The 23,113-nt window shown below is 40.1% G+C and overlaps 1 protein-coding gene across 1 annotated transcript; it reads right to left on the bottom strand.

Moving 5' to 3' along the window:
• Positions 1-13,875: 13,875 nt before the first annotated feature.
• hamp (hepcidin antimicrobial peptide) lies at positions 13,876-14,942 on the bottom strand. Its single transcript, XM_026184499.2, has 3 exons — positions 14,585-14,942; positions 14,407-14,484; positions 13,876-14,263 (listed from the first exon to the last, which is right to left on the bottom strand). Exons 1-3 carry the CDS (start codon positions 14,669-14,671, stop codon positions 14,156-14,158), a joined length of 273 nt encoding a protein of 90 aa, XP_026040284.1. The 5' UTR covers positions 14,672-14,942; the 3' UTR covers positions 13,876-14,155.
• Positions 14,943-23,113: the final 8,171 nt, after the last annotated feature.

A 23,113-nucleotide genomic window follows, 5' to 3' on the forward strand; every position in this document is an offset into this window, starting at 1 on the left:
AAACATCTGGCAGTATGTTTTGCTGTGTGATCTATTATTATTGCTGAAGGCTGCATTACAACCTGCTAGCTGCAAATGATCATCTGCAGTTCTCAAAGCAAACAGAAAGAAAACATGTTATTGACACAGAAATAGTTTTCGATACAAGATCACTGCAAAAAGTGAAGCCTTACCTAATGTCCACCCTACTGTTACTCATTTTATATTAAGATTTAAAAATCTAGTTGGTATTGCTTTCAGAACTGCACATGATTATTTCAGCTAGCAGGTTGTTAATGCTATCCATCAACTCTACAGTCTGTGGTCTATGAACTAACGCCAGCTAACAATGTCAGCTAGGTGGCGAGTAGCCTTCAGTAATGAGAATAAATCACACAGCAATAGTACATTCATAACAATATATCAAGTAATCCAAAGTATTCAGAATACGTTACTCAGATTAAGTAACTGAACTTAATACGTACATTTTGGGCCATATATTCTGTAATCTGTAGTGGAATACATTTTAAAAGTAACCTTCCCAACATTGCTGGTAGTAAAAGATTAGTATAAAGATTGTATGATGAGGAGATATGAGACTGAATTGAAATATATGGCAAAACAGCAACAGCTCTTTAAAATTCTATTTCAGGTCAAAATCAGCAGACTTTTTAAACCCCGTTTAATCAAATTGTTATTTATTTATTGTTCTTATAGTACTTTTTATATTTCTGCTGCAATTTGGTCGGCCATCTGTTGCTTTTAAACGGTCATGTAAATTTGACTCACTATTGTGTACATGTTATTTTCATGTTCCATTTATATCTGAAATGCAATTTCATTAAGGTAATATACTCATCTGCCGCTCTGTTAGTTACACCTATTTAAATGCTTATTAATTCAGCCAGCCACATCACAGCAACTCAGTGAATTTGAGCATTCAGACATGGTCAAGATGATCTGCTGAGACTCAGCATCAGAACAAGAAGGAAAGGTGATTTAAGGGGCTTTGAACATGATATGGTTGTTTGTGCCAGACAGGCTGATCTCTGTATTTCAGAAACTGCTGATCTACTGGGATTTTGCTGGCAGATCAGATTCCCCTCTCAGGTTTACAGAGAATGGTCCAAAAAGAGAAACTATCCAATGAGTGGCAGCTCTCTGGGTGAAAACTGCTTTTTTATGCCAGAGGTCAGAGGAGAACGGCCAGTTTTGCAATGGCAGCAGTAAATCAAATAACTCAATTAATGCTAAAGTATACAAATGAGCCTCTCTGGACATACAACTTATTGAACCTTGATGTAGATACACCACAGAAGTGTAAGACCAGACCAGGTGCCTCTTCTGTCAACAGAGAACAGGAAGCTGGGGCTACAGTTTGCACATGCTCAACAGAACTGGACATTAGAAGACTGGAGAACTGTTTCCTGGTTTGATTCGTCCCAATTTCTGCTACAGCATCTGGATGCTACAGTCACCTTTTTGCACAAACTACATTAAAGTATTGATCCATCTTTCCTTGCATAAACAGGGTGATCCTATTTTTTTCGCTGTGGACCAAATTGTCTGAGGAGTGTTTCAAGTACCTTGTTGTGTCTGTGCCGTGAAGACCTGAGGCAATTTTGAAAGCAAAAAAAGGTCTGGAGTGTGGAGCCTTCCTGCTGCTGCGGAGTCGGGGTGGTCTGCCTCCCCCCACCGCAGGGAAAAGGGAAACACCACCTCGGTCTGGGTGCAGTTCCCCCCTCCAGGGGCGGGGGCACCTAGACCCGGTTTGTAGAGTACGCTTGGGGAGTGTGATCGTGTGTACAACGTCTCTTTATGTCTGTCTCCACGTTGGTTGAGTGTGGAGTAAGTGCATATGAGAGCATGAGGGTGGGAATGGATGTTTGTATCTGTGTGTGCCTGTATGTCTGTGTCTATATGTCAGGTTGGGTGTCAGGCGCCACCTCTCTGGGGACATCTCAGGCCCTCCAAGGTTTGGAGGCCTATCTCCCCCTACCACCACTTCCCCTGCCAGTGGCGGACCCCCTCAGACATCGGTGCGTTGGTGGTTCTTTGTGTTCCGGGATGGGCGTCCAGGTACACACCGGCTCACTCCTTGGCGGCCGCTTATCGGGGCCTGGAGCCTGGGGCTCGCTCGGGCCACTTCGGAGGTGGGGTGCCCCCGGCCTCTCGGCCTGGGGCTCGGTCACTCAGGCGCAGCTGGCTGCCGGCGGAGCTCACGGGCGCGTCACTGCAACTCCCCCTGGCTTCTGCTCCGCGGCTGCTGAGTGAGCCCTCATCTGGGACTCTCCTCAGCTCTTTCCGGGACAGTGGCGCGGCTGCCCCTCTGTTGGTCTTCCTTGGTCTCTTGTGTTCTGGGGGCCTCTGGATGTCTGGAGTTTTGATCTCCTCCATACCTGCTTCATGCCCTGGAGGACGGGGCTGTGGCCCCCCCACACCCTCTAGCAGATTATTACATGAAGGAACCTTTTAAAAAAACAAAAAACAAGCGCGTCCATGCTCACAGGTGTACACACGGGTGATCACACCCACAAACTACACCCTTTATGGCTCCTACCTCAAAGCACACTGTGTTCTGTTGATCTTATGTGCTGCACAATAAGGTTTAACATTTAGTATTTACTGTCATATTCCCATATATCATTGTGATGTTGTTTATTCTATTACTCTTGTTCTCTTCTGCTTGCTTTCTTTTTTCTTTCTCAGCAGGTGATCCAGGTGATTGATATATGCATTTTTTTTTTCTCTGCCCGTTCTGTTGGTTTTTGTCTTTTGCCCTTCTCCCCCGTCCCTCTTCTCAGCTGTTTCTCTTTCCCTCTTTCTTTCTCCCCTTCTTTCCCCCAGTCAAGTCTGTCCCGTATTCAGTAAGTGAAAATAAAATAAACAATAAAAGGTGAATCAAATGGACCATTACAGCAAGGCTGGGATGGTCAGTTTGGTAAAGTAAATCCGTTGGGCATCTTTCTTTGCCTTTAGACAACAATTCTGATGGCAAAAGAGCCAAACGGGACAGGCAAAAAAAAAAAAAAAAAAAAAAAAAAAGAAAAGAAAACAAAGGGTCAAACCTAGCAGTAAGTAAGGTGTACCTAATGAAGTGTCCAGTTTGTGTAATTGCCCAGACGTGTTCCAAGTTGGCTGCAAAAATTTCATTTTACTGAATGCAAGAATTTAATTTGAATCTGATCCAAGGGGCTATTGGCCTGTGCTAGTACGATGTTTAGTAATCCATCCACAATGCTAATGGCCAATGCTCCCTTCCTAAGTTCCCACTCAACCAGCCAACACTTTGGTTCTTTTCATCCTTGATCTTTTGCTGGAAAACAAGTCTTCCAGAATGTGAATTAGCATTCAGAGGATAGGTGGGATTGTACTGGATTAACACGATTCCCTAACTGAAGCCAGGACAGGCACAGCTCATCTGATGGGGGAGAACAGCTGGGTGCATCTTTGCTCCCCTTCCCAAAACTCTGTTCCTCACCATTTAGCTTGTCATGCAGCAGCAAGCACAGATGGGATGTGTTTTGAGGAGAGTCACAGTTGAGCACCAGGGGGACCCCTCCAGGCTATGCTGTACAGTAGCCATTTGACTCCCAGAATGTAATCACACTGGAAAACGTTAGTTTGGATGGAGATTTGGTTTCAACAGATGATAGACACATACTGCAGCACTTCACAGGGCCAGGGGCAGGGATATATAGATGAATGTTTAGGGAATGAGGCCCGGGTTTGCTGATTTATGCTCCGGAGTGCCACTAGAGAGCCGAGTCAGCAGGATGGAAAGATGCTGCATGTCTCTCTAATAAATAACTCCTCTTCGAGTTAGTGTCTTTACCCGAAGGAGTAAAGAGGCCCCTTTGGAAAGTCTTTGCCCCCCCCCCCCCCCCCCCCCCCCCCCCCATATATATACATGTAGTGTATATATGATAATTTTTTAATGAGGACCATTATGACATAGGCTGACATAACAACTATTTGAACAAGTTTATTGATCATTTCAATCATAACGAAACAGCTGAGTTTTCACAAACGTTCACTCTTATCCACACAGGATTATTCAGCAAAGCTTGGAAGGAAGCTGTAGCTAGTTTCCCAAGGAACAAACAGAAAGACCCTTCTTGAAAGCCCCTTGAGGTGACATGAAGAACAAATAATGCTGTGTTGTTATCGTTAACATGTTCCTTTCAAGAGGTGCTTAGGAAATCCCTTTAAGGCTCTCTCTTAGGGAATCAGTTCAGAATTACATAAGAGGATGCAAGGAATTTGGGGGGCGTATGCATGTAAGAGCACAGCGCAGCACACTAAACAAACCACACAAGGGTTTTCTTAATTAGGGATGATTTTCCTCCAGTACTAGCTTCAAATGCATTTTCTTCCTTTCCCATAATGCTTTGGTCTGGGGCATCCTTGGATTGTCTGCACCACTAGAGATGAGTTACACAGATACTCAGCTGTCCAGAAATCTGAACATGCGCTATTCACCAAAATATATTCATGTGTCATCTTCTTGTTTACTGACCCACTTTCAGATAAAAGAATGTACTTTCCCCCCTTTTTAGCTGTTTTTACTTTTTTCCAGAAAGTCCCCATCATATTTTTTTCTCTTTCTTTAATACTCATCCAGACTTTCTTGGCACAATCTGAATTGAAATGAAGTTGAATTGAATTTTCACCAAAAGAAAAGAGCAGTTTGTGTAACTATGTAGCAGGGAAGCAAGCTGAAGCATGAGAAGTGGGATGCCTTGACAAAGAACCTTACAAACACTGGGGGAAGGGAGATGGAAAAGGAAATCCAGATCAATGCATGATGCAACTAAAGCTCATTTTTAAGTATGGGAGGAAGCTATTTGCGCAAGAGCCATGGGTATGGTAACTGAGCATCAGTAAACATAGATGCACATTTCCCTGCAGATCTGATGGAGTCAGCTCTCCTGGGACTCCAAACGGCTCGCTAATATCCATCCCCACTGTACCGCCACACGTGGCCTAACAAATCACCAGCCTCACAGTGCTCAACACACCATGCCTCCGTTGAGCATATACGCAGAAGCGGCTAATCGGAACCATCCATTATATGGCGGAAAGCTTGTTTCAGGCCACCGGCCATTCACCGTGATGGATGTGATTGAAGGCTGAGGGACGGACAGAGAAAGAGAAAGACCTTTAGAGTGTGAAAACAGATTAAATAAGTCTTCTAAGGCATTACAGTATTACATGGAAATGCACCGATGCATGATCACCGAGCAATGTATATGTCTTGTATTAGTTTGTTATATAAATCTGCGACTAATTTAGCTACTTATCTCTAGATACGCTTTCACAGTCTGTTCCTTTGCTACAGGTATGAATCCATACAAGTTCGTACAATAACATATTAACATGCACCAAATGACAAAGTGTCTCTTTGAAGTAGGGCACAAAAAAGAAACTCATTATGTTTTTTTTTTTCTTTCATTCTGATATGAAACAGTTACATTTATGCAGAGGCATTTATGAAATGACATCCATTTTTGTGACTCACTACACTTCGGCTGCTAGGAGATGAAACACACGTGAAATCTGGAATGACAAATCCATGCACTATGATTTTGTAGCACCGTTACATTGACTAGAGGCACACAGGGGAGCATATACAGCTGCATTGTGGAGTGTGAGCCAGTAAAACAATGACAAGGCCTATCTATCCACCCCAGGGTGGCTTCTCCGAAGTCTGGAGTATTAAACTGAGCCCTGAGATAAAGCTTCTTCTTGCAGAGTTTTAGCCACGGGGGGAGTGTGCCCAGTCTCCTTATGTATTCCAGTCGTGCTGCATATTGTTTGATATAATCAACATGGACCAGGGGGTACTGCGCAGCACTCAAACACATAGCCCTCCCAAGGGTAATATAAGTCTGAGTAACACTGACATGATTTATGCAGATTTCACCACATGGCTATGTGCAATATTTTATATAAGAGTAGCATTTTTTTTTCTTTTTTTTGTGCAGGTTTTGACAAACAGTGAAATATTTAAAGGTCACTATATGAGCACACAGTGTGGAAATTCTCATGTGGATGTGTGTATATTCACAATCCAAGAAAGACCATTCCATAAGTGCATTTTCAGCTTTGCTGAAACGAACTGTAAGAGAGGACGATTCGGAGTTCTGCTTCACCTCAGAGGCATTTCCTCTCCCACACAAGTTGCCTCATTTCCCAGTGCAAGCGTGGACTTGGAGCATACAATAGTTTTACACTGTATACATTTTTACTGTGTGGCTGGGACTGGAGAAGCTTTGGAAAATGAGAAAAAAGTTCCACATGTCTGAACCAAGTCTGAACAGGACTTTACATACCAATGTGATTACCCGAGTGTTACAGGTTTCCAAAACACTGGACTTATTTTTCAGAAACAAGTCTGCAAAAAATGCTGCACCCTCCAATCCCATCAGTTTGGCATATATGCACTGTGAGGATGAGGTAGGGCCTAAGCTTTTGCAGTATAGGCTGGAAGTCTGTGTAAAGTATTTGACAGCAAGAGACTGGAAGATTTGATAGGTAATGTAAATCATGGAATACGCCTCAGTGGAGAGGAGGGAGGGGGTTAGAGCAGAGCGATTCTATCAAGAACCAAATCCTCCAAATGCAGCTTTGAATAAGAATGAAATAGATAAAGCTTGGAGGAGCCATCATAGGGACCGTAATATTAGACAAACAGGAGATTTGCAATCCTGTTCTCTAAAATATCAGAAGACATTATCAGTGCCTACTGGCTAATCTCATGCTTTTTCCTGAATTTAGAGGACGGTGGCTTTGCTTTTTCCTCTTCTTGAGCTAACAAGGCATCTGTGTAGTGTGTGGGTGGAATGTCAGGGCAGTGTAGGTGACTATGGTCTTATCAGTGTTGAGAGCAGGATCACAAAGGGGAAGCGATGTTTAAGGATGCTGGAATCTACTGTTCAAGTTTCTGCAACTGTCAGGAGGTTAATTTCATGAAATAGCTATTGAGTGCTGTTCACTTGACAAACTATATATCACTCACTCTCACTCTCAAGTGACTTTTTTGCCAGCACAGATTCTAAAGATTCCCGCAGCCACGTGTTCACGGTTTCTACTTAGGTAGAATTTTCACAATTTCATAGTTATTTATCTAACATTTTTTTGTTGTACTCCCTACATTTCTACACAGGTACCTTAGTCTCATTATTTTAGGTTTAATGCTTTGAGGTGAGATATTACTGAGCCTGAATGGAAAGAACAATAACATATAAAAGATGGTACACGCACAAGCACCATGAGATGAAAGAGGCAATATATATGTATGGATTATTAGACTCTATAGCACTATATTCAATGGTTAAAGTGGCACTAACGCTAAAGAGGAGCATAAAGTGGGTAATGTTTTTTAAGTGGCAGGTAATTTCAAATGTAAAGTCTCTATCAACTCAACAAATAATGACAAATATAGAGACTGTGTGCATTTCGTTGCAGTGTACCTGCTAGCTAGACCTTCGATAAACTGAAATCTTAAACCTGCAGTGTCCTCATTTTTTAAATCAGATTTTGAATCTGCAAATGATGCGAAGTTCTTTTACATTTTTTATGTTGCCAAACGTCCTGCAAAACAAACCTAGGCATTCTAACTTTGTATTGTCAAAAGGTTGCATGAAAACACTCAGCAGTTTAGTGCAGGATAAATTGGGTTGCTTTGATGTGCTGTGCAAATTTACAGCAAAGCATTGTGTCGGACCGGCGCACAGTGGCTTTTGATGTTCATGGTCAGTGTTAGGTTACATCAGGTTCATTCACTGAGTTCAACTGTTATAACAGCTGTATACTGCCTAGTATAAAGGCAGTATAAATAGCATACTTTCAGTGTAGGGGATGGAAATCAGCCAAGATCGCTTGTGGAGCATCTGCTTATGTCTTGTTGAATTCCGTTGTGTAAATCAACAAAGTGAGGCAGCAGCAGAGGTCAGCCAATTACAGCTTGTACCCAAAGAAAATCTACTTGAACTCTCAATAGAAATTACTGAGAGTTGTACTTCTGCAGCTGATCTACGGGTAAATTCTATTTTAACCCCTCACTGTATTAATTTTTGTGTTCAGGTATGGAAAGCAAAGCAAGAAAACTTTGTCTTTCCAGCTATTGATGTTATTTATTATTATTGCAATAATTTAGCATGAGGTTTAGTTAACTTTGCACAGAAATAGCTGGTAGAAACATCCTTCAAAGACATACTTTTTAACTCTGAGTACATTTCAGAGACTGTACTCTTTCACTTCTAATTGAGTAAAGAAATTCAATCAGTATTTAATTCTTTAACCCTAATCCACTGGCATCTGCACTTATACTTAAACAAATAATGTCTGTACATTTGTCAGTTCAGCATATGTTAAGAGAAAAACTGGGATGGACAACTAAACAGGAAAAAAGGCTTTAATTGGCTAGTCCTGACTGTTCTCACCAATATATTGACCTAGAAGATCGTAGAAGCACTGTTTATTTTCTCCTTTTGTTTTAGCAATTAAGCACTATTAATGAAAGGAAAGAAAATATGCGCAATGAGTCTAAGTGTGAGAGAATAGCAGTACTCAGCTGCTCTTTACCAGAGGGGATAGGTGGGTGGATAGGTGGGAGAGGAGGGGGTGAGGAGCTCCTATCACTCCCCTCCCTTAATTAAAACTAACGACTCCAGGTGCTGCATGGTGCTAGGCAGAGGAACGGCCGGGTGGCTTGTTTGTGTTGGTGGTTCGCCTTCATTACCACCTCCATCCATTCTCCTTAGGAGCCCACCGCAGTATCGACTCGGATCCCAACACACAATGTGCAATGTTAGAAAAAAAAAGGTGATCTAAATGCAAATGGTATGGTGTGATGCATTATACAAGGTGTATAGAGAAGTGATATGGGCAGCAGGAGGAAGATCCTTTCTTCAGGCAAAAGAGTTGGAATCTCAATGATGGCTGCAGGTCAATAGCAATACCACTCTTCTTAATGTTCTCCAAAAGCTTTGGGATGGGGAAGGTTGTTTCTCGGCAGCTAAGGAGTCGATTAACATGTTCACTCTTCAGCCTCTGAGGTATCTGGTGATCAATGAAAGACGGGGAAGAGAGTGAGAGAGCAACTGTCTATTCCCATCCCTGTCCTTTTAAATCACACTGGGTCTCAAGCGTCCTTAGGCCATCTTGGCATTCCTCTAACACACACACACACACACACATAAATGCATTGTGGAGTGCTCCTCTACCCAAAGGGTGTACTGCCTAGATCTATATGTAATTATGACAAATAGTTACCTTCTTGATACCGCAGGCACTATCACAACTGTAAAATATGTTCGAATTTAATTCTAGAAAATCGATTTGAGTATAAAGGTACTTCGAAGAAGATTTTGGTCATTTAATTCAATATGAAATTTCAATACTGTTGGCAGGTATCAAACCCTGATAAATGCTGCAAGTTAAAACAGTTTAGACAGGCTACCAAAGCATGTGGTGGGGGTGCAGCTTCCTAAGGGGCATTTAACCAAATATTAATTGGGGTCCAAGCCTTGATAGGGGTCCAAGATAGATAGATAGATAGATCCATTAGCCAATTGGCAGTAGTGTGATGGTAATGGTAATGCCTCTTTCTCCCTCTTTCTTCTATCAGGGTGAGTCTGCCCTTTTTGCTATTATGCTATTATTCTTATCATTGAGAGTACACCCTGGATTGATCTTTGGAGAGCAGCCCATTTATTCTCCTATTCTCTGGTATATCTCTGGTTGTGAGCCTCAGTTATGGACATCTTCCTGTCTCTCTGGATGCTATTCTGCACCTCAGTTAACCTGCTAACATGTTTCCAGGCTTCCCTGATTTTATAGTTTTTTTTTCCTATAAGGGGGTTGGTTCCTTCCCAGTCCACTGCTTCCCTTTGGAGCTACAGCTTCAACATGTTTTTTGAACATGTTTTCAATGTTCAAAGAAAGTGATGCACAAACACACAACAGATGAACAGATTCTACAGCCCATGCTGCACTTCTCCATTAATTTTCATTGATCTCAGCATTGTAGCCTTTGTGTCATTTTGATGACACACAGAAAATTTGCAATATCAGCCATGTGGAGGAGCGAATGTAAGATGGGGCCATTACTTTCTACATTGATAAGTTTCTTTTTTTGTTCTTGTAATGTCATACCTGTCCACTAGATGCCCTCAGTATGTTTTACTTGATACCTGCCTGAACAGATGTTTCTCATTTACTCTTTAAGTCCCCACTGCACAGTAAAGGGAGTTTTTCAACTTGCTAGACTTATGTTATGTTATGTGTTGTTTGAGCTTCAAAGTCTACCTGTTTGTTTGCCTCGTCCATCTGGCGGCTTGTTGCCAGGTGTCAGCCTGATCTTACTGACAATATACTGCCTGTGAAGCCTTCAACTTTTATGGACTCTTCGTCACTTTCCCTCCTACACATAAATTTCCACACACGCACTATTACACTCAACGAGGCTACTTTAATTTGAATAAAATCCAATAAACAAACTTGCCTGGGGTGGAAATGCTAAACTATCAAAGACAAGACAACGCAGGGATCATTGTGCTTGTTATGCCTTTGGCATTCATTCTTGTTGTATCATTAAAAATGCTTATTGAAGTTCTATTTGCCCTCAATGATGTTGATTTTCTTTTGATGATTCTTTTCTCCTCTTAGCATTTGAGTGGCCCGGACATAATAAAGGCCAAAGCCTGGCTTTATTAAGTAGGTCTGAGTTTATTGCATGAAGTCGTGCTTGGATTCAACACTTCACTCAGGTTCATTCGGTTCTCTGAAAATCTTCTACTCAGAGGTAGCCTAAGATTTGTAAGCAGTAAGCAAATGCAGGCCACTTGATTTCTAGGATAATTCTGTTTTTGGTTCTAAATTATTCTCAGAGCTGACCTATTTGGATTTTCCTTATTTTCTGTCAAATACTGGTACAGTAATAGATGCTCATATTAAACATGGTCAGTATGTGCACAAGTAACCTCTGTGCAAGCCCAAGTATCAGACTGTTCTAAATGCTCGATTTCCATTATATGTTGCTTTGTTTTGTTTTCTTACTCTTGCGTGCATGGTGTTGAAGAAACACAGAGCTCTGCATGTGAAAAGGACAGAACCACCCAATATTAAGTAATCTATGGATTTTAGACGTTTATGGAAAAATATGTAAATGAAAGTTCAATTTGATTGCCTTTTCTAAAAAGAAAATGATAACAGTTGATACTTAGCACTGGACTTTTTTATTTTGTTTTCTTTTTGTTTTGCACCATGCTTTGTTACATTTTTTTGTTCTTCACACTACTTCCCAGAGAAGTCTTTTATTAATCCAGTCCAATATAATGCTGGATGTTCAGGCAGCTAAAGTTAAAAGATGAAGCAGTGTTGAGGAATCAAAACCAGATAAGTATACATGATACCACTAAAATGTGTATTGATATTCAGACCCAATTGTCTCATAGCTGCTATTAATCATTCTGCTAACTATTGAAAGCTGTGCTTCGTTACCTTTGCTACTTCCTGACATCAGAATTTTCTTAATTTGGTATTTCAGTGCATTTCCCTCAGGTACACCTTTCAACAGGGGTGTATGCACATTTTTATGCAGCTTATGGCTGAAGGAATTAATTTCTAATTAGAATTAGAAAGTTAGTTTAAAAGTTGCATGGTGTTAAAGGCACAAGAGGTAAAACATTTGCTTTGGTGGATACACCATCTACTGTATTGGGGCCTATAATAACTTAAATAATTAATATTTGTAATGATCAGTCCACAAATTAACTGGAAATAAACATAGCAGCTCAGATTTATGAAGAAGGCGAAATTCTGCTTTAAAAGCTTGGATATATAGTGTATAGCGCCATTAATAAGATTTCTTGGCCATTGAGTAGGCAATTTCTTTTCTTTCTTTCATTTTCCCAGGCACTTAAATGAAAGTGCAGTTTAAAAGCATGTTGTTTACTCAATTTATTTTGAAAAGACACTGCTGAATGTAAAAATGATTCAAAAAAGATTTTGAATCTTTCGAGGTAGAGCTTTTCTGAAAGAAAAGGGTCTAGTAATATATATAAATATATATATATATATATATATATATATATATATATATATATATTTTTTTTTTTTTTTTTTTTTTTTTTTTTTCTACATTTAAGATCTTTGTTTTTTTGTTCAATTTTTGTTGCCTACTGGAACATTTCAGCTCCTATTTATTCCTGCTCCTGTGTATGTTCATCTGCTAATCTGCCCAAAACACAAGGAATATGTTTTGATTCCTCATGCATGCACCAATGAAAAGCGTAACAGCCACACTTAAAGTCGCTGCTGTTAGATTATAATAAATGTTGAAGGGTGTCAGTTGGAATTTTCCTCTAGAGTGTGCATGACAGTTGTGGTGATGCAAAAATATGCACAATGTGCAGGAGAGTGCTTTTACAATGCTTTCCCACCATTTTACATTTATTGCTATAAAACAAATTCTTTGTTCAAATTGACTAATTCCAGTGAATTTATTTGTGTGTGCTGCTTTTATGCATGCACCTTCGCCTGTGTCTGTTGTCTGCTCTGGGGAAATCATTAAACATATGCGTAGAAGCCTGAACCGACTTTGCTATGTTAGCAAGCTCCCCTAGCTGGTCACAGCTTATCACAAATTATGAGCTTGTTTATTCTGGCAGCATTTGTGATGCTGTTGCTGTGAGTTTATTCCTGCTGTGGCATTGCACTGCATTTCCCCAAAATAATTTAGTAGTACGAGCTTTTATATTTAGCTCACCTATTCTAAGGTCTGGTGTAATATAGCATACATAATATGCACGATACTAAGTGATAGAAAAGAAATCCATAAAAGGATGACAGAACTGCTCTTTCTGTGCAAATATTGTTTATATAATAATTTACGCAACAATACACAATGTAGTTCTAATTATACAATAATTTATCATTCTACCTGAAACCTGATCAGTTAAACTTTTATTATAAACCATAAACACCCCCCATCACTCATTACTCCCCATAACTTGATGTATTATTATCAGTAAACAATACATTTTGTTACCATTTTTTCACCATCCTCATCAAGGTCAACTAGTGAAAGCCACATGTTTGAGTTTGAGTCGACTTCACAAACTTTTTTCTTACCAGTAGTAACTCTAATACTACTAGCTAAGCACGACGGTAACCTGAAGGTCCCGGCACACTCTTACATCCTTACCTAACATGCTTTACAAGACAGAGAAGGAGACTCTTCTTCCACATAAGCACTGATTTCTTTTATTTGCTTTCCATTATTTCCCTTTACTCTAGAGATCATTTTAAAAGATAATCAATTTGAGCTGATCACAATATGCATTTCAGCGGATAAGAAATTATGATAATGATCTGTAATATAGCCCCAGCTGAGAAGGCTAATTCATGTTTATATTGCTTCTGCTCTCACCTTCTGCTTATTGTTCCCCAGATAAACCTCAGGTAACATGCAAGAACGTTTTTTGTTTGTTTTTTTTACTATGTAATTTGTCTCAAGAAGAAAAACTCATTGTGCGTTATTTTAAGAGTCTAACAGAACACCATGTATAGTAATTAACAATAAATGTGACCATAAACTGTCAGTTCAGTTACTAGTGTGTAAACGATTTGTCAGCGATGGAGAGCAGAACAAATTTTGATGTTAATTGTGTATGAGTTGTGCGTTGTGTGTAGTGAGTATTAAACATTGCATATGCAACATGCCAGCTGTTTCTAGTGATATAATGATTTAATGTAACAAAGTAGAAGCTCAAAAGGTAAAATTGGGATAGGATATTGATTAATAATAACATAAACCTGAGACCTAATCTCTTGCTAACTGTTGTAGATGAACATTTCCATAAAAATGACAGAAAACATTTTTGCAGCTGCTTTTAATTTGTATTCTTTATTCAGTGCCAAATATCAACTTTTTCCAATGAAAGAAATGTCCACATCTGACTTTCTCTTTAAAAGAAATTCACAAAATGGTTGAAATGTATAAAATAAATACAGTAGAGAAGCTCTCCTATTTCGGTGCTGTTTCATAATTCACATCTCCTCAAAATTATGTAAAATGTGTATAGCACAGTAAATGCTACGGAGAAAGTCTTTAAGAAAGAGTCAATAAGCATAATAAATTAATATTTTGTGGCTGTTGCGGGAATCCTCAGAACTTGCAGCAGAAGCCGCAGCCCTTGTTGCTTCGGCAGCAATTGCAGCACCAGCGGCACAGGGAAAGATGGCTCTGACGCTTTTGCCTGATGTGATTTGGCATCTGTGGGAAAGACAAAAGACGTGAGCAAGGTGTTCAACTCCATCCGCTCTATATACCAAGGTACTCTGCAGGGAAAATGCATCCACTTAAATTTTAATTTGCTCTTGGTAATTGGTTTAATTCATTCAGTCGATTGAACATACCATTGATGACTCCGCTGACATCTCTTGATGTGCCACAACTGGAGTGTCATTGCTCCCTGCCTCCTCCGGCTCTTGCACCTGTTAATGAATTATGCACATTGAGGAGGCGCATCTCAGCGTCCTGGCAAAACATTTATATCTAATAAGCAAATGAAGTGAGTTTAAGACGAATTCTTACCCCAGCAAATGGGATGGCAGAGCTCTCCAGAATGCAAATAAAGGCGAGCACGAGTGTCACTGCAACTGCAATGCTGAATGCCTTCATTTTTGTCGGGGTTTAAATGGTTAAGTTGTTTTACCCTTTGAAGATTAGAGTTGATGGGTCTTCCCTCTCATGGGTGCCGGTGCAGCGAAGAACACCACAATACCTTCAATTTATTCTTCAGGTCCAGTGATGGATGGTGATTGCCTGGGCAAGTGGATTTCTTTAGATATTTCACTGACCCTTGTCAGCTCGTGTCCTTCTCCTGTTTGATGGTATGCTGACTGTGTTGGTTTTTATACACAGTTGGGCTCAGTATTGCCTCATCGCTGCTGGAGGCCCAGCCCTTTCCTGGCAACAGTTACCCAATTCCAATGGGGAAGTTTTTGACCTCTTCATTTCTCCTTACTGTAGTTCTGCAATACTAGGGGAAATTCACTGATCTATTTTTGATTGTGGGGTCCCAGTGTCTGAGAAAGATATGAAATCATCTACAGACTTTTTAAGGGAATAACTTTCCACTGTGAGAACATAATTCCACACATGAACACGCTGCTGGAGACCATTATTTTTACAATCTCTGAGAGCAATATGTATTATGTAAATTGGACTTTTGTTCTGGAGGAACCCTGGTAAGAGCACAGTACTTTCTCCAGCAAAAGGCCTAGACAGCATAGGTCAATCTATTGCATGGCTAACTGAGTCACACTTGTTTCGACCCAGGAAATCCTTCACTAAGGAGAAGGAGCCACTTTGGAATATCCATTGCTCAGTCTAAAGGATGTAATTACAACCTCTCAAATGGAATAATTAGCCCCTCATTTTCAACACGTTCAGTTTTTGCATAATACACAGGAACCTGCAGTTGAACCAAATTAAATCCCTTTGAGAGCTGGAGAGTAGTAGCCAGGATTAAAAAGCTCCATTTGAGAGTCAAGGTGTTTCAATATGCAAGAGTTAAAGATGAATATAAAATAATGTAGTGGGGTTTATTATGTGTTGACAACAAAGAATTGCATTGTTTCTGGTATTTTAATCTGCATCTGTTCTATGTCATAGTTTTTATTCTTTCATGCATCATTCTTAGAGCAGATAATTAAGAACCAACATACAAAATAACAGCTGCTTTTGTTTCCTCAAAACATTTCTCATTTCCTGGCAATCTCATAGTTTCTGAATAAATTTCAAACTGTGCACAATTAAAAACCATGTTTATTTAATGGCATAATAATAACAACAGCAGACTGCTCACAGTTTTGTTGGAAAACCGGATTTCTCATTCCTTCCTTTGCTACTGAAGCCATGAGAAACACCTACAGATTAATTAACCAGTCAGTGGAAGAAAACTATTCCACAGGAACATCAGGCTGTGAATAAACACAAAAATCAATAATGGTGGAAATGAAATAAGAAAACGGCTAAATAAAGGAACAAACTGATAAATGATCGCGCTGTGGAGGCTGATAAAAATCAGAGGCCATTTGAATTCTCATTATACCTTCAAAGTCTTTCCAATCGCCCGTCCTGACTCAATTAAGGAACAACATGTCACAGGACCTCTGCGTCAGTCTGTCTCGTTTACTGATAACCCCGCTGGCCCACATGCTTGCTTTGGGTGACCACAACATCAGTGTCAACAAATACAGCCACGAATGGCTCCGCATTTGTTGGAACACATCCATAGTTTTATCATTTTTACAAGATCATCACATTTTCATCACTTACTATGCATTTGATTTTTGTCTTTTATGCTCACGTGTGAGGAGAAGAGGCTCTAATCCTATATCTAGTCCACGTTATGTCTTCAAATAATGAACATGTCATTTTATTTGATGTGCTTCACTAAGCATGACTCGTGAGATGCGAGATCTGACGCTTGTTAACAGTACAAAGACAAAAGTAATATATCCAGTTTCCCCAGAGTGTAAAAAAAAGAAAAGAAAAATTAAAGATCTGACGTTGAAGTTGTTTTTTTTAAGAATTCATAGCAGAGTTTTCCAAGTGCACATTTTGTCCTGTTTTCCTGGGCGCCCCTGTCTGTTAGCAGTCCCTGTGGCTATCAGTAGGAATCTACTTGCCAAACAAATGCCGGCACCAGCATGGCGGACAGATTCACCTCAGCAGGCGCCACTCTACCAGTTTCTTTGCCCCCGGTCGAGGACATTGCCCCCGTCTGTCTCTGTTTCATCATCATACCCTACTGCTGTCCCCATCCATTTGTCACCCCTCCTCCCCCTTGCTCCTACATGCTTTATAGGCTGCTGTAAGACAATCCATACATTATATCTGCCAGCTGCCAAAGCCATCACACAAAAACAGTGCCCCTCGATGCAGTCAACCATTTCCCTAAATACGTCTTCTCTCAAAACTGGGTCACGAGTGAACCAGTGTTGGGACATCACTCAGGGGGGAGGAGTATGGAGTACAGGTTAATGGGTTGCTGGTCAATGCAGGGACTTTCCCTGTCAGCGTGGAGTGAGAGGCAGGTTACAATATGCTACTGGAACTTCCAAAATTTCAGTAAGTAAGACCAGTCCTAATAGATAAAAATAACGGGCAAGAGAGCACTTATTCATGCTACCATAGCAACTTCAACTAAACAATGAATGAAAAAATTTAAATTATAAACTGTACACTCAGTACACCCTTGCTGCATGTCATTGTGCAGCTCTACTGCCTGGTCTCCTTTCATCTATTTTCAAAATCTATTATAAAATCATAATGTGCCCCAAAAAAGAGGGCTAAAAAAGCTAAACATTACAAAGAAAAAAAAAGTACTTTAAGCTATGAAATGTTTTAATTTGTCAAACAGATTTTGTCTCTCAGAGGTACCTTCAGATACAACACATGGGGGGAAACCAGCTTAACACCGAGGGGAGATTTCTTTTAGTCTTGGATAGAAGTCTAAAGAACACAATAATTGCAGTCTGCTTGAAAAAAAAGTATGAATTAGCTTTTCAGCATCTAGTATCTCATGAGCAACTACACCATGGTGATATTTCAGAGTGGGAAGATGACTCCTTTCCCCCATTTCCCTCATAATGGAAAGCATCTTTTGCCATGTCAGTGTAAAAGCACACCTGGGGTTGTCTGCCAAAGTGAAAGGCTTTACTCATAATTTTCCAGTCAACCGTGTTTCATTTAAATGTAGCATCTATACATGATATTTTATAGCTTAAAAAGATGTTAAATCTTTGTTTGGTTAAACTGGCTTTTGCACAGGGTATAATCCACTCAGTGAGCTCTACATATACCGTACATTTATTTTTCCTGAACTGAGATTTTTGGTTTCTCAGAAACACCAGATCCATGATAAAATGGCGATGCCAGACAGGGAGATATTCAGTGTTTATCCCCAGTGATGGTACTTCAAACAATACGTTTGGTGCAATCCAAACTACATGACCCACAGCTTTAAGACAGAGACACGTGTCTTTCAACACGTGCACCAGTTTGATGCGTCAGTTTGATCAGTGCTGGAAATACTGTCGAATATGACACTCTGGATGCACAAAAAGGCGAAACGAACAAACAAACAAAAAAAAACTATGCTCCATTTATGACAGCAGCAGAATACAAACCTTTGTGCTGATACTTCTCTTATGAGTGTGACAGGTGCTATGTCATTATTAATGTACAACCAAGAAAGATGGTAAGTGTGGTGTGAGGCACATTGTATGTCAGGTGGAATAAGACTCTTTCTGTCAGGCTTTTTCAACAAATAACCTCAAAGAGAGGGGGAATGTGTAACAAGCTCGGGCAGTGGACAATACATGCTCCTGACAGTGTGCTCCTGTAGCTAAAAAAGCACAAAGGTAAGACAAGCCTGCAGGCCATGAAACTGTGGCTTTCCAGGAGAATGTTTTGGCCAGCATGAGTTCAATGAAAATCACTCAACCGTGTCCTTTGGTAGATGTGTACACACACACACACACACACACACCGAAAAAATTAAAAAAGGACTTATCCAAATCACATAAAGGATTTTATAGAAGTGGCTTTTTCACTCCCTTCCTCCAGGCAAATGTGCAGCAGACATTCACTGAGTACTGACCAGACCTAAACCACTGATTCAAATCCATTAAATACAATTTCGGCAATAACAATCCATTGCTCAAAGCGGAGAGAGTTTCCTCTTCCAATTAATACATCAATTAATTCTAAGTGATTTATCTGGTCTTAGAGGTGAAGGTTGAACTCCCTGGTACATGCTTCCTATAACATTTATTAAAGAAACATGTCTTTATGTCATTTCATTTTCCTTTCCAAATCAGTATTATTGCAGCTTTGCCTGACTCGATTCAGAACGCTTTCGGGGTGAAGAAGGAAAACAGACAGACGGAGAGAGACTACGCATGTCCCAATCAGAGAGGTACGTGGGATCAGAGATCATCCACTTCAAACAGAAACGGGGACACACAGACGCCTGCCTGCCTGCTTGGTTGTCTATGCATGTTTAAATGGCAGCTGACAAGCCTGAAAACAAAACCAAATCAAATTTAGCACATACTCTCAGTCAAGTGAATACTCAGTGCATGTGTTACTGTGTCTGTGCAAACAGCAGTCTACATATATCTCTATCTATCTATATAAAATAGCAGCTTCTCTTTTAAGAGCAGCAGAATGTAGCCCTGCCCAACGCAATCTCACTAAGGGCTTGGATATAGCTTTCATCCATCATTGATCTTTCTCCCCCAAGGTGCCCTCTATATCTTCTAAATACTTACCAGTGTGTTGATTGTGTGGATTTGAGTACACATGGGACACGTAACCCATAGTAACTCTATCCTTGCAAGAGAAAATTCGAAAATATATTTAAAACTGTATCTCTGTTCCACACTGACAAGACAATATAACCCTATACCCTGCACGTTTTGTTGAGAATATAGACATTTTTGTGTTAGTTCAACCTGCCAACTGTTCACAACAATAAAGACGTATTGTCCCAAATTACTAACTAACATGCCCAGGAGCTGGACCAGATCCCTGCCACATGCACATCTAAGTGAAAGGCAGTGGTTATCATGGACACCCATGCTTCTTCCTGCAATTATGTCCAAAGACTGCTGTGAAAAAAGCAAATTTTAAAGGTAGTCAAATCCAAGATTCTCAACTGGTGGCAAATGAAACGTAGTGTTCCACTGTTGAGCCACATATAGCAAAAACCACATCGACTTTTAAAAATTACTCAGATTAGAGCCATCAGCAACCTTTAGAACCACATTGCGAACAGCCGCTCCGCCATACTGCACCAAAAGCAATGAAACCTTTAAAGACTCCCATGTTAAAGCGACCAACTTCATAGCATAGTCTTTTTACAGCCTGGTCAAAAAAAAAAAAAAAGGTTTTATGGAGTTATCCATCCATCCATTTATTTTCTTCCGCTAATTCGGGGCCGGGTCGCGGGGGCAGCAGCCCAAGCAGAGAAGCCCAGACCTCCCTCTCCCCAGCCACCTCCACCAGCTTGTCCAGGGGAACAACAAGGTGTTCCCAGGCCAGCCGAGAGATATAATCTCTCCAGCGTGTCCTGAGTCTGCCTTGGGGCCTCCTCCTAGTGGGACATGCCCGGAAAACCTCGCCCAGGAGGCATCCTTGTCAGATGCCCGAACCACCTCAACTGGCTCCTTTCGATGTGGAGGAGCAGCAGCTCTACTCTGAGCCCCTTCCGAAGGTCCGAACTTCTCACCCTATCTCTAAGGGAGAGGCCAGCCACCCTTCGGAGGAAGCCCATTTCCGCCGCTTGTATTTGCGATCTCGTTCTTTTGGTCACTACTCCGAGATACTTGAACTCCTCCACTTGGGGCAGAAGGGAAACTCCATCCTTTTCCGGCTGAGAACCATGGCCTCAGATTTGGAGGTGCTGATTCTCATTCCCACCGCTTCACACTTGGCTGCGAACCGTTCATGGAATTAATAAACCTAAAATGGACGAGTTAAGGTTTAAAGTTAAGAGCCATGGTCAGGCTAAAGGAGGCAGCTGTAACCAGCAGCTATCTGCTAGGTGTCGCCTCAGCTTTTCAAGTGATGGAACTGGATGTCTGGAGCATGTTTTTATTGTTTGTGCCTTTTGGAAAATTTTAATGCAAATCAATGACACTATTTTATGCTATGTTGAAAGCTTCTTTTTTAAAAAGGTATTGCAGCAGTTTGAGATCGCACATTAAAGAAAAAATTCTACTTGTCTAAGTATTAAGATTTATTTAAAAGACTTAATATCTATCCATCTCTCTATAAATGGGGACTTAACATTACTTAAATCTTTATGAAACCAGTGGGATATTTGTTGTTATCAGATCAGATCAGAATACTTTAATCTTAGGGGGAAACTGTTGAGAAAGTGCAAAATTTAAAAAGTTCAAAGAGTAGAGATTAAAGAAAAAAATAATAGGAGCAACAGGCTGCATGCATGGTGAGACATGCACATTGTATATTAATCATTTGGAAGAAAGCACACTAAACAGGCTTGGGGTGTGTACTATGAATCAGCAGCTCTCCGGCTGTTTAACACCATCAGGGTTGCATCTAAAACAAACCAGCTAAAATTGCCTTACATCTCACACAAATACCTTTTATTCAAGTTGCACACTAATTTAACTAAATACATGGTTGTGGTCCTCCTGTGATAGTGATAGGCCGCTTCATTTGCACAGTCAGTATTTTTGCTGGCTTTTCTTCCTGGCTCAACATAGACTTTATAAATATAGCGCTGTCAAAGCTAAACAAACCACAGCAATTTTTTTTGTCCAAACATAGTGTACCACATTTTAAAACCTATACAGCTGCTTTTCCCGTAGCAGTCGTGCTGATTTTAGTTTGAAGCCGTTTTCATTTTACTTCATTAAAATATTAAATATCCCACTCGGCTGCGTGTAGACCCGGCTGTTTCCTACAGGTCACACCCACTCTTTTATGTAAACTGTGTTGACTTATTGATTTGATAGCCAAAAATGATAGCCTACTATGTCTATGTTAGGGACAAGTAATTCTAGATAATTTTAAAAAAAGAAAAAGAAAAAAAAAAGAAGGATTGAACTTATTTTACAGTCATAATCAGGTTAGTTTTCATTGAATTTTAACACATCAATGGGATGATTAGGTTTAATTAGAGCAAATGTATTTAAGAATAAAAGGTAAAGGGAAATCAGTGTCTTAAATTACAATGAATCTTATAATAATGTATATAATAATATGCAATGCTACTGGGCGGATGGAAATAAAAATATATATTCAGCTTTTCCCAAGATCTGGTAAACGATGATCCACAGACAAAGATGTTTAGATTGTGAAAGTTTTATTTTCCACCATTTTGCTTAGAAAACATGTCTCTAACCTGAGAACAGTGAGGCTGCTACACAGAGGAAAAGAGGATTTTTTCTTCCTTTTGCCATTTCAAAAAAAGAAATGCAAGAAAAAAAAAAAGTTAGCCACGAATGACCTTTGATTTCTGATCAACCATCTTTTAAGCAGTACTCATTTCTTCACATTCACGTCTCTCCTCACTGAGGTGTAAAGAAAAAAAAAATCTACTGCAAAACATCTATCATTCGACTTTGGCTAGGAGCCTCATTTGATAGACCAGACACTTGCACTATATCGCCCAGGTTTGAATCCAGTTGTTGCAGCAGAACAGCACTTTTAAAAGCACAAGCAAGTCTGAGATATTAAAATGTGATAGCCAATGTTGCCAGGGGTCTGAGTGTTGGTTTTTCTTTGCTGGATCCTGAGCTGTTGATACAAGGAGAAGCAATCGTGCTCTATTAAGTGAAGTTTGACATCTTTCTTCCACTCACATTTTCCCAAGTGGGGAAAAAAACAAAAAAAACAAAAAAAACAAAAAAAAACCCAAAACACATCATTTATATTCATTCACAAAACCTTCAGCAACATTAATGTTGCCTTTTGCTGTTTGTACAACCAATTACAGTTTACTTATTGTTTGCCTGCGTGGGTGGAGAAATATGTAAGATCGTTTCCAAGTTACCCGCATGCAAACTATTTAGTCTTTTCGTAGAGAATGAGTCATGCTCAACTAAGAACTGCAACACAGAATTTCCGTGTACTCATTTTCTATAGTGAGCAAAGTCTTTGAGCACTGCTCTCCAGGGTGCCCCCCACCCCCTTGTGCGTTGAGCTCCATTTGAAGTGTTGCAATACCAAAATAGAGCAAACAGCTTGAAATGAAACATGGGGATTATTCTTGCATGTACTGGGACACAGGTAAGTCACCCAACAAAGGATGAAAACAAAACCCACAGTACCTAAATATGTGGCAAAAGTTGGGATTTGCCCCGCTCACCTCTCCACAACATGAAGTTTGACATGTCTGCATGTTCCACATTCTAACATTTCACTTTGTATTTAAATACCACTTCACCAGCAAATGCCCAACACTTCAAGTAAACCACATTTTAGCCTCAGCAAACTGAACTTCATAGATTGCACACACTTTGTTGTAATTGTTTTGACAATTGCCAGCATGGAACTAATGAGTTATTGATTGTTTAC

Source organism: Astatotilapia calliptera, chromosome 11 (assembly GCF_964374335.1).
Source record: "Astatotilapia calliptera chromosome 11, fAstCal68.1, whole genome shotgun sequence".
NCBI classification, from domain to species: domain Eukaryota; kingdom Metazoa; phylum Chordata; class Actinopteri; order Cichliformes; family Cichlidae; genus Astatotilapia; species Astatotilapia calliptera.